General features: G+C 35.2%; 1 protein-coding gene across 15 annotated transcripts in view; it reads left to right on the forward strand.

Moving 5' to 3' along the window:
* The window catches only part of GPHN (gephyrin), a 269,966-nt gene that overhangs the window by 187,181 nt on the left and 70,671 nt on the right, over positions 1 to 12,114 (forward strand). For 9 of the 15 annotated variants that reach the window (XM_077784085.1, XM_077784087.1, XM_077784094.1 and 6 more), the window contains 2 exons: positions 8,690 to 8,746; positions 10,776 to 10,847. The exons of 5 other annotated variants lie outside the window; for them this stretch is intronic. In XM_077784085.1, the coding sequence (XP_077640211.1) occupies positions 8,690 to 8,746; positions 10,776 to 10,847 (129 nt within the window). The remainder of the gene's footprint in view (positions 1 to 8,689; positions 8,747 to 10,775; positions 10,848 to 12,114) is intronic. One more of the 15 variants, XM_077784091.1, reaches the window with a different exon arrangement.

The following is a 12,114-nucleotide window of genomic DNA, read 5'->3' on the forward strand; positions in this document are numbered from 1 at the left end:
TACCATGTGATACCATCAAAGGTCAGCAAACAAAAAATAGCTTTTCTCTTCTGCACAGCTGGCTCATGTGGAGGCCCTGGGGGGCATCCCCTAGGTTGGGGAGACACAAGAAGCTTCCCTGAAAAAAGCTATTAAGACCCTATTGGCTCCTTCCCCAGTTCCTGTGTCTGTCCCTATGTCCCTGACCCACTCCCTCCCTATTCCCTGATTGGCCCTCATCCTTGTACTGCCCTGAGACCAGGGTCACCCCCAGGTCTTTTGGGAGAGAGAAACCTGGATTCTCCATGTGTGTGTGCCAGGGACTCTGAACATCTCACTGCACAGCTGAATTAAACATCTGTGGATGCCACGCAAAGGCCCTTTCTGCTTCTTTACCCTAGACTTTACTAGCAGCAATTCAGGCTGCAACAGACTCAAGCCTTGTTTCATAATCTCACCATCTAATTGTTCAGTCTGCACTCAGTTGCCTTTTTGACTTTTAACTTAAATAGGCCAATCCTTTCTTGTATTCTTTCCTCACCCAGACAAGAGGGATGTGTAAAAATTTTCAGATTTTATTTTCATTAACTAAGTCAAGCTCCCTCATTTCTGTCCTTTAAAACAAACTCATCCCAAAGTCTTACATGCTGAAATGAATTGCCCCTGTTTTGCTCATAATTTTAGTTTTGTTTTCAAAGGCAAAATGTTTATTATCTCTTTATAAGAGGCATTTATGAATAGGGTAGAATTTGATTTCTTCAATTAGTTTTCAACAGTATGTTTACTTCTTTGAAAGGAAAGGAAGTGGTTTTTTCTATTTCTGATCACTTCCACGCCATCATTGCACATTATTGGATATGAATTTCTGTAGACATTTATTGATATTTACATTTACTGAAACCTACCTACATTTCAGTATGTTGCTTTTTATTTAAACTAGCAATAGTGGAGAAAGTCTATATAGAACAAGTCTATAAAAAAATAGGAATCCTTAAGGTGAGATATTCAAAGCACTTAGAGTGGAACATATTTCTCTCCAATGTTTGTGTTGGAAACAGGGCCTCCCACTTGATTACCTTACAGTAGTTTATGGAAATCATTCTGTAAGAAACAGTAACAGGTTTGGCAAGATATCAAACCAGCTGCTGGCTTTTTTTCAGATTTACATCACATGTTGCAGTTTATTTCTTAAGACTGCTTTTTTTCTTTTATATGCAGTTTTTCAAAATGTGAGGAGCACCTTTGAGCAAGGAGTCCTTACGTGTTTGCATTGCAGTGCTTTGCAACATGGTGTTTGCTTTACGAAGTTTGTAGACAGCCTCATTGGACTATGGTTTCACTCAACAGCACTGTTAGTATGGACAAAGATTGACCTTGGCCATTGACCAGGTTATTGTTAGTACTTGGCCACTTAAAGGTCATATTGTTTTAAGCTTCTGCAAAGTGAATTGTGCACCAGCTCTTTCCATCTTAATTTAATCTTCTGATGTTGTCCTCTCACTGCTTTGTTTCCTGTGGCTTTAGTGGATACACCCTTTTCCAATATCATTACCAACCCTTCCACTCCTCTTTCACAGTTGAACTCCTCAGGATGTATAAGTGTGAGGAAATGCATTGGCAAGATGTGTTTACACAGATTTTCCAAACACACCCCTGTCTAGTCAAAAGGATAAAATATAGGCTGTTACAGATATTTGAAGAGAAGCCTTAAAGGCACTTGTCCTTTTCCCTTTAAAGTCCCACTGCCCCATCTGTTTTCAGAATGGTGAGATCTTCCTTGTTACACTGAGCCCCAGTGCAAACATCTCTCCATTAATATTGGTGGTAGAAATGGTCAAAAAGAGTAGCTATTTGCTTTATAACCCTACCAAAGAGCTGGTTTGCTTTATCATCTACTTCTCCCATCATCAGGTCACTTCTAAGTTACTTCATTGGTGCAACAATTTTCTCAGTGACCATGGAGGTATCTTTGATAGCTTAGTGTCTAAAAGTGTTTAAAGGACAGTGTTTACCACTGTATGTGTTATAACCCTGTGTCTGCTGCAGCTTTTAAAACTTAAATTCAGCTTAGGACAGCAAGGCAAAATAGCACATTCAGAAGTGAATTGTCAGTTTGGAAAAGATATATAAAAAGAATACAGAACTTCACCACCCAGGACTCGGATGTTTTTATTTTTGCCTTAAACATGACCTTTACTGCTTGCCAAGACAGATTTCTGATACATGGGATAGTTGAGTGGGTTTCGAAAAACTTGCCACGAACATGAGGTGCAAATTCTGTTTTCTTTTGTAGGGAAAACTAGGGAATCACTGAGGCTGCAGGCATAGGTGAGGAGCAAAATGTGCCAGCAGACAGTGAAAAAATGATCAAATTAGTCTGAAATGAAAGGGTTGAAAGTATTTAATTGAGGAGAAATTGGATGTGAAGTTTGAATAGTAAAGGTCTGATATCGACCAAAGCAATATTTGTGGCTCTTGAGTGATGAGGCTGCAGGACTTAGTGTTTGAAGAAGAGTAGGAAGTAGCTTGGATGCAGGAGACAGCAGCAGCATTATGAGAAAAGGAAGGGCTTTGGTCAGGAAGAAGTGTCTGAAAGGCAGTGCTGAGCAGGTAGAAGGATTTGCAAAACTTCTGCTGTGTGAGAGGACAGTTGTTCAGCTGTTCACTTTGTAGTGACAGTAAGGACCAAGCTCTCATATGCCCAGATCTCTAGTTTAAATGAGATTTAGGACTTTAAGTCACTACAAATAGAGGCACTATGTAATGTTTGTATATATTGTAGTCTGTCATGCCTTGGCTGTGCATTTCACCTATCGACTTTTAGATTTTATTTCTGAACATTAAATTTCACTGAAGTCAATAGATATGTTTAAAGAACTGACAAATGTTGGTGTAAAATTGCCAGTGTACAAAGTCTCTTGTGTAAGGACATGGTTACATTATCTTTGCCATTATGTGTGTTAACAGAGCATTTGATCTAGTGATGATACTAGTTTTAAAACAGAAAGAAAATTGCTATACTTTTTACCACTGCTTGTTCCACCTGCACTGTGTTTATTCCTACACATGGAACAGTATGAGTAGTAGTGCCCATTTGAAAAAAAAAAATTGTGGGTAGTGTGAACAAAATTTGAGATGGTATGATCAATGATGTTTTATTTGCATCCAATAGCATTCACATACATTTTGCTTTTGTTTAATGTTAAGGTTTAATGTTATCAAGAAGTGCAGCAATTTAATAAAGTGCAAATTAATAAGTGCAGCAAAAATTAATAACATTTTTATGCCAAACTGTGGTATAATGCACTGATGTGAATATGTTTATTGGCTGAGAAAGTATGTGATTGTTATAGCAGCCTGTATTCCCTTGTTTGAAATATTCCCCATTTATTTAAGAAGCCCCCTCTAATTGGTGTTTGTCTGCCATAAAACTGCAGAAGTAAAAACACTTTCAAGTGCAAATCTATTTTTTATGCATGGATGTAGAAGTTATACATAATGCATTTTTTAACTTAAATTGATTTGCTGCCATATTAAAAATGTATTAAGCTCTTTGTTAGCATGTTAGCAGTAGAAGCTGCTCACTTGATGTAGAACACCGTTCTTATCAGGGAAGAGAATTCAAGTTGAAGTTTGGATTTCTGTCAGAATTTTCCACTCTTGATTAGGCAAGTAAGGGTTGTAAAACAGCCACCTAGACCAGTATTGTATTATATAATATTTGGAAGTTGGCAGTCACTGTCCCCACCATTGAGGTTGTTCACAACTAGTATGTAATTACTTCACTAACTAAAATTGCTTCTTGCCAGACATCGAATATTTACAGTTTCTCTTTTTTTCTCACTTGGATGTCACTACCCTTCACTACTTTTCAGTTTGTTGCATACTTTGAACTCGATTAACATTCTTTAGGGTCAGAAATGCATTTTCCATCTTCATAAGTTTAAGTCTCCTTTGGATTCAGTTCCCTTATGTGATGTGGCCAATATGTAAGATTTTTTGTTTCTGGCCAACTGATATGAAATCATTGCCAGTTGAGTTACTTTTGAGATATGTTTCTCTGTTAATATGAACTCTGTGAGAACTTGTGTGAGAGATTTCAAGAACATTTATTTGGAACATAATGGTATAACAATATGTTATGTAGTTTCTCTTTATCAGCTGCACCTCCTTTTCTTGTTGAATGCACTTTATCAATTGGAGAAGTCTCCAAGCTTTTGATAGCATATTCTTGATGGCCTCTAAATATCCCTGTTCTTTATATGTTGTATTCTCTCAGAGCCCCTTCATGCGGGAGCTGTTTGAATATATGCTGACTCACATTTAATTTCTCTTCTGGTTTAATGTTTTTTTCTTCTTAATACATTTATATTTAAGATCATTTTCATCTTTTTTTATATATCCACCTACATTTTCACTGAATCACAAAACACCTCTTTAAGCTGGACTAGAGCTTATCCTATTGTTTTTCTTCTATTTTTCCTTGATTAATTGAATGGCCCTTGGAGAGGAAAAAAAATTAAAAGCAATTTCAGGGTATATTGTGGAATTCTACTGAAGGAAGTGAACAAAAGTAGGAGCATCACATGTGTAGTTTTGTTCTAGATTTCCAAAACTGATCATACCTTTCTCAGCATGATGCCCTGCACTTTGAGATAAAACAGTAACTGGAAGGAAATAATGGCAGATAAAACTTAAAAAAAAAAAAAAAAAAACAAGGAAAGTCTTATTTTCTCATGGAATGTACAACTTCATAAATATTTCATAACAGCATGGGGACTCACATTGACAAATATGATGCAAGCAAGTTTCATGATTTGGTATTCAGTAGAGGATATTAATTCCCTTGCACTGCACATTGCCTAAGGCAGCTAGGTTAGAAGCACAAGGGAACTTCCAGCTAAACGCAGTAAGAGGCAATGGCTGGAAACTGACAGGGACTATGTTTGTGGAAGGAAACAGAAAGTGCTGTCATCACAAGTTGTCAGGGATATGTGGTATAAGATACCTGCCAAATCATCTCTTTGCAGACTCGGTGATGTTCCACAAGTAATAATAACAGTTTTCTTTATTCACCATTCATTTATGATCTCTGTAGTAGTAATCAAGTGTGAGAACAGTTGTTTTTCTTATGTGTACAGCAAATAATCTGAACTTGATTTGGCTGCTGTGTAATATAATCTCATACCTTTAATTATTATGATTCCTACATTGTGTGCCCAGGTCATCGAATAAAGGTACTTGACACCTCTTTAAACTATTGCTGCAAAAAATAAGTATTGTGAGTTTTGCTTTTATTCAATTTCAGAATTAAGTAATTTAATCATATCAAAAAGATGTTGTGATTATGAACCATTCATATGTTGCCTAGGATTTTGGAAAAAATCTGGCAGAGGTTTGGCATTTTGGTGACTATGGATGAGAAAACATTTTCCTGAAAAGCTTAGGTCCTGCAAAATTCAAGTTTCTATGTCGGAATGTAAGCAGGGAAACTTTAGAGCAGCACAAATAGAGTGTTTTATCAGAAAGGGGAAGGAGTCTAAGGTGGATAGTGGTAAATGTTTGTTAAATTTCTCCTGTTGTGGAACTCTTCCTTTCAATAAATCCAGCAAAGGCAGAGTCTCAGATTAGGTAATTGTTCAGAGCTGTTCTTCCTTTATGACAAGTATAACTGATAGATTAGATACATTAGATACTTACATAAGGTTAGGTTTTCTAAATTATTTTTTTGGAGTAAAATCAAGGGTGAAGATAACAGGTTCATTTCTCACGTGCTCTATTAAGTAGAAGGTATTGGACTAACACCAAAACCATATGTGAGACTTCTGCTTAGGAAATATTTTCTGTTCTTTCATCTTCTGACAAATCCATTAACCATATTTGATCATTCCTCTTTGCTCACTCTTTGGTTCTGATTTCCTTGCTTCCTAGGTTTTCTTTGACTGGCTTCCTATCTCATTCTACTCCCACTGTAACTCCACCTTGTTCTTCAGATATAAAGACAGGGATACCCATAGCTAATTTTTAGCTATTAACTCCTGCTGTTATTCCATTGTGAATAAGAAAGGGATGTAAATATAACGCATTTATAAACTGTCAGTGCATTATACCTTCCTAGTTTCCTGGAATGTTCCCTACACAGCACCCTTCTTCCTTCTTTATGTTGTCTTCATCCATCACCTTCAGAGTGTTCCAAAACCCTCAGGTTCTTCAGGTACCATTTTGCCCATAACTACTTGGTGTTGCTTCTACCTCATCTTTTAACCACTTATTTAGCTTGTGTTGTGGTATAGATACTTTTGATTTAGATCACTTGCACACATTTTTCATTATAATCTTTTCAATTTACCAGTGTTCATCTGTTACAGGGTTCTTGTGTTGGCTGAGTTTCTGAAAAACAAGGGATGTATAATCCATGCCATTTTCTGAATTATAACTTCTAGATCATCCTACAGTTGACCAGACAAAGATAAGGATACATCTGAATTCCTTTCTGTTGTATTTGCTATGAGAAAGATATGGGTTTTTATTCCTGCTGTCCCTTGCTTTCTTGGTAATACCCTATTTAATTCCCAGAACAGATGTAGCATAGTTTGTGCAATACTCTTGTAATTCTGATTCATCCCTTGAGAAGCATTCAAGTTGCACTCTGCAATGTTCCTGTAGAAAACATGTTGTCATGTATATTAACTGTGCCATGATATAAATCAAGACTTAAACTTAAATTATCTCCTTGCAATTTATATATGCAAGCATTTAGAACTTCATTGCTCACAGTGTACACATTGTGTATTATTTTCCATGTATATTTTGAAGAAAGACTAAATAATATTAGGTATATGCACCTGTAATATCTCCAATCTCATTTCTAACTGAATTTAAACCTTCGGAACTACTTGAGCAGTAGCAATTGGTGAGTAATGCAAGAAAAACCTACCCCCTGAGGGGCAGTGCATATTGCTGTCACTTTTCTTAATGCCCTACTTCCATGTCATTTTGTGAGATTATAAGTATTTAATTTTTCTTATTTCTCATTTTCAAAAAAATCTTAATTTCTTATTAATTTTAAAAGTGTCAACTTGATAAAATGAATTGCAGTTCTACTAGATTATGTTTTATTATTGGGATGGTAATACCTAACCAGGATGTTGGGGAAAGCATCTTTGCTCTAACTCACAATGTTTTTGTGTTCAACTAAAGATCTTTTTCCAAATTGAGGTACTCTTTTTTTCTCAGTTAGTAAATACACATCTAATATGTAGTAACTCAATTGCAACTGCATATATTTTAATTGAATTTGTCTTCTAAAGGAAACATAGTTTATTTAAGAATGACTGTTTCTTCTTGGTCTGTATACTAGCATTGAGTGGAGATTTTTGGAGTCCCAGGATAGCAGTAGTGACAGCGTTTCACTTGAGAGTTCAAATCGGATGCTATTTTAATGTCATAAGACCAAGGAAGGAAAGCAACAATTAACATAAATGTTTCCATTGTATTTTGCTAATTAACTTCCTGTCCAAACAAAAAACTTAAATTGTTAAGATTTTGTTTAGTTGCATTGTTTTCATGAGAATCAAATACAAGTAAAAATAACAAGTAAAAAACCAAAACACTCAGTTGACTGTTTTTTGAAGGGGAAATTCTGTTTTGTGTGGGTCAGGCAAAAACAAGCAGGACAATTTAATTTGTGCCTTGCTAGCATGCTGCAGAGAGCATAAAGCATAGTTGAATTTCCATGGTTCATTCAATCTTTGGCTTCCTTGCTGAGATTTCTTAAAGACAGTTACTGTGATTTGAAAGGGTTCACCTCAGTTGTGTGGGATTTTGTTTTAGTTAAGATAATAAGAACTTTCAGTTCAGTCTTGGCTCAGACTACTAGGTTGTCACTAAAGTAATTTTTATTGTCTTCTTCCTCTCTGCTTCAAATGACACATGTTCACTTTACTGGTAAAAGAGGTATATTTACCAGATTAAGACATTCTAAAAATAACTTTTGCTGTAAATGAATTTTATTTTGCATGCTTCTAAAAATATGAAGCCTTTTAAGCAGCTACCTCATTTGTTTCTTCCATTCTCTGCATCATCTAGGAAAACCCATATATAATAAAGGAAAAGTAATCAGATAGGAAATGTTGGGGGTCATATACACAGTTATTTAAATATTTTAAATAAAAATCTACTATTGGTCTGGCATTAAAATTTTCTGGTTGGGCAGCATAATTTTTAACTGGGAATCTTGATAGCAGTGGCTAAAATCTCTAGGCCTGGGTCAATAGGAATCTGTATTGCATTCTTTCAGGTATCAATCATGATACTTGCAGGCTCCCAGTTATTGCATACTCTGCTCATATGATTTATAGAAGATATAGAGGGGTTTTTTCTTCAGTTAGAGTTTTAGAATTTCATTATTCTTAGTATCCAAATCAGATAAGTAACATGTATTCTTTCAAAAATGTTAGTGAATTCAGTATGTAACATACGCCAGATTGGTAATATACTGAGAAAGAAGTGATCAACAAAGCAAGTTTAAAATGCCATGATAAAGTGTCATTTATTCTGGAAATTAGAGTCTGTGTCTTTGTCCTTTAGAGGTGTCTCAGAGAGTCAAATTGATGTCTTGCATGTACTGCTAACTGATTGTGTGGAAATTTTTTTAAGTTCACTTTTTCTTTATTCTTCTGTCTTTTTTACCCATCTTCCCCCATTGTAGCAAATTAGACGGCCGGATGAAAGCAAAGGAGTTGCTAGTAGAGTTGGATCCCTCAAAGTAAATATGTTTCTAACATTTATTTTGCAAGTTTTCTTCTATAGCCTACACTTTTCCTTTTGAAGGGGGAGGTGTGGGGAGGGAGGGAAGGGGCTTTTCCATTTCTCATCATCACATCATTTTTATTTCAGTATTCTTATTGCTGTTGGGTCACATTTTGTTTGTTTCTGTGCTACACATAGAACAACCTATTGAAGGCAGGCTGCCAGTTAGGTAGCATTGGGTGTCACTAGAAGTAAGAGTTAATAACAGCCTTTTTAAAGTGCCTTTAAGTAATTTTGTGATCATGATTAAACCACTTCTCTGATCTGCCTGTTACATAGAGAAGTGATTTACTCATCCTCAAACTACTGCTTCCCATCTTGAAACATAATTAAACTTTTACAGTGTTCACACTTTTTGCATTTAATTCTGCAAAATACCATTTCAAGAGAGTTGAATATTTCAAATATATATAGCCTTTAAATTAGGGAAAAAAAAATCAAAGTAGAGAAAGATCAAATGAAAGCTATTCATGGGAGACTAATAAGAATGGAGCCACTGTTATGCTGATAGCATCTTCTGCCTTTTAATGTTTATATAAACATAAACAAATATTTAGGTTGCTAAACAGAACAGGCAGATATCTAAACCAGTACCCACCATATACAGTTTTACACCCTGATAAATGGTTTTGAACCAAGATGCTGATCATATGCAGTCCAAGCCATTTTGATCTCGAGTTGCCTGTTTCAGCTATCCAGTTTTTCCCTTTTTTCCTGCTTTATTTCCTTTTAGCACTTTCTCAACCCCTAATTATTTATTTCTTTTTCTGCATTCTCCTTACCTTTCCTGTCTTCTTGGTTTATGATCTTTGGTTTTAGTTTTGTATGTAAGTGTATTGCATTTGTTCCAGCACAAGCCATCCTCTCTGTTCTCTAACACTGTTCTACAACTGCTCTTTGTGAAAATTTTATTTCACTGAGCACAAAGAAGGGGAGGGAAAGGATTAATTATGCACCTCTTTCCAGTAATGCCTCCATTTAAATTGATCTTAGCATAGAAAAAGAAGCCAGTTGCTACTTGTTTATACAAGTTCTAGGTGGAGGCATCTGTAGTATTCCTCACTGTCTGTGAGGCTTTATCTTTTCATCTTGTGTTTTGGGAAGATGTCTTAATTACAGTGTAGATGAGAAGAGCAGTGTACATGAATGAGGCTCTGTTTCAGGGGGAGACATTCAGGACCACTGAATTCACACAGGTAAAAATATAAGACAGCCACAGTTTCTGAGCTGTTTTTGAAAATTCCATTTGTGATTGCAGTGACCCATGCATTTTGAGGCATCAGTCATCACATACAAGTCTAGATGCATAATGCATGCATATATGCAGAAGATGTAGCTTATTTAGATGTTGGCTTTCACCTGTTATTATAAAGACCCATTGATAGCTCGCTCTTTTTGGATTAATATTTCTTTATCTGATTTAATGCCATTGCCTTAAATTTATATGTAAATAGAAAATCCTCCTTATAGAAAATGGGAAATCATAATTGAGGATCCCAAACATGAAAGTATTCATTTCATGGAAACAAAAATTTAAAATATTATATTTTAACAAAGTAAAATGTATTTTATTAAATAAAATATTTTTCCCTAAAAATTCTTTTTATGGAAATAAATTCTGGAACACAGCCTTGCTAAAAAATAAGAAAAAAAAAACAACAATGTAGCAGAGATTCAGTAGCATTATAGTTCCCTTGATTTTTCTTTTCTTTTGCCTGTAGTGAAAAAGAGCCATGTTAAGCAAAGATATCTTGCTTCCAGATTCCAAGTTGACTGAGCCTTGTATGTCTGTGTTGTTCAAAGCACTTTGATGTCTTGAAATGTTTTGGCAGAGGCAGTGAGAAATGCATTATGTTATGGTTTATCAAAAACAAAATAAAACAAAACACAAAACAAAGAGCAAAAGAAAAATGAAGGGGGAAAAAAAAAACTGTGACAAGAGAACAGGTTGCTTTGTCAATTCATTTTCTGATGTTTACATGTAGCTCCATCGAAAGCTGGAGGAGCTCAGAGATCACCCAGAAGGCAATGCCAAAGGATGCTCTCTCCGAGTAAATGTACGATTTCACTCGGTGATCTAATTTTTTTTAAAACTTCTGCTGGCTGGTAACACCAAATCTGATTGCTTTGTGCTCTCATCCCCATCTTTTTCCTTTCTCTCTCTATTTCTTCCTTTGTGTTTTCTTTATTTCTAGCTGGGGTTTCGTTTTAATGTATGTGAGAAACCTGACCTGACTGACAGAGTTTGTTGTAAAGAATATCCTACTGCATTTTAATGAGTGCTAATCAAACTGCAGAAGCTAATAAAAAAATCCCTTTCCAAAATCAAATTTGCGTATGTAAAAGTTTCCTGAATATTAAACTTAGCAATGAATAAAACAGATACCCTTAATTTAAAGAATAAAAATGCCTTCTGCTAGTGACTGATAGTCTTACCTGAACCAAAAACTATGGCTATATAAGATAAGATAACCCAAAAGCATATAGGTTCACATGTACATCTGTCTTTGCCATCAGTCTTTTTGGGTCCCTGTTTTATCTCACAAAATAGGTCAATATTTGGTTGAATGACAGCTATGAAAATTTTGTTGCTTGCTTTTTTTAGCAGACTAGTGCAAAAAATACAGCAGCATATTTCTTCTGTGTCACATTTGTTCTTTAATGAAAAAAAGTTGTGAAAAAAGAATTAGGATCTAGTATATCAGTCATGACACCCGATAAAAGTCATCCAATTTTCACAGAAATATTTAATAAAGCAAGTCAAATCCAATATAACACAGACAGCAGTTCACCTCATAAATTAAGAATAGGTTTTCAGTAATTCTACATAGAAGTGTCTTTAAACCACGTATTTTGCATAAAATGAAAATTAGGAAAAAATTTGTAGCAGAGTAAATGTGAAAGTTAATAATACTTTATCCTTTGCACATCTGTCCACTGAAGGGTCTCTCAATAATTTCTTTAGATTCGTGTCCTCTTTGTCTTCCATACACTCTGATTGTTGTCATCCTCAGAACTATCATTCTAATGCATAATCCACTATGGTTATACAGTGCAAGATAATTTTTGTAATGAAAATTATTTGATAATTTTAGCCCCTTTTGGGTGCTTTTGCATATGCAGCTTTGTATCTGACATACAGTTTATTACTGCTTATTGTCAAGTAGAAATTCATGACTTTATAATCTTTTGGAAGTCAAATACAAGGAAATTGAGCTGCTAGTATTTTGCAGTTTTCTGTAAAATAAATTTGATTAAAGGACAGTATCTTTTTCCTGGAAAATATTTTAGGAATCAAGTTTTGGGGGTATAAACTGTGTCATA

Source organism: Lonchura striata, chromosome 6 (genome assembly GCF_046129695.1).
Source record: "Lonchura striata isolate bLonStr1 chromosome 6, bLonStr1.mat, whole genome shotgun sequence".
Taxonomy (NCBI): Eukaryota; Metazoa; Chordata; class Aves; order Passeriformes; family Estrildidae; genus Lonchura; species Lonchura striata.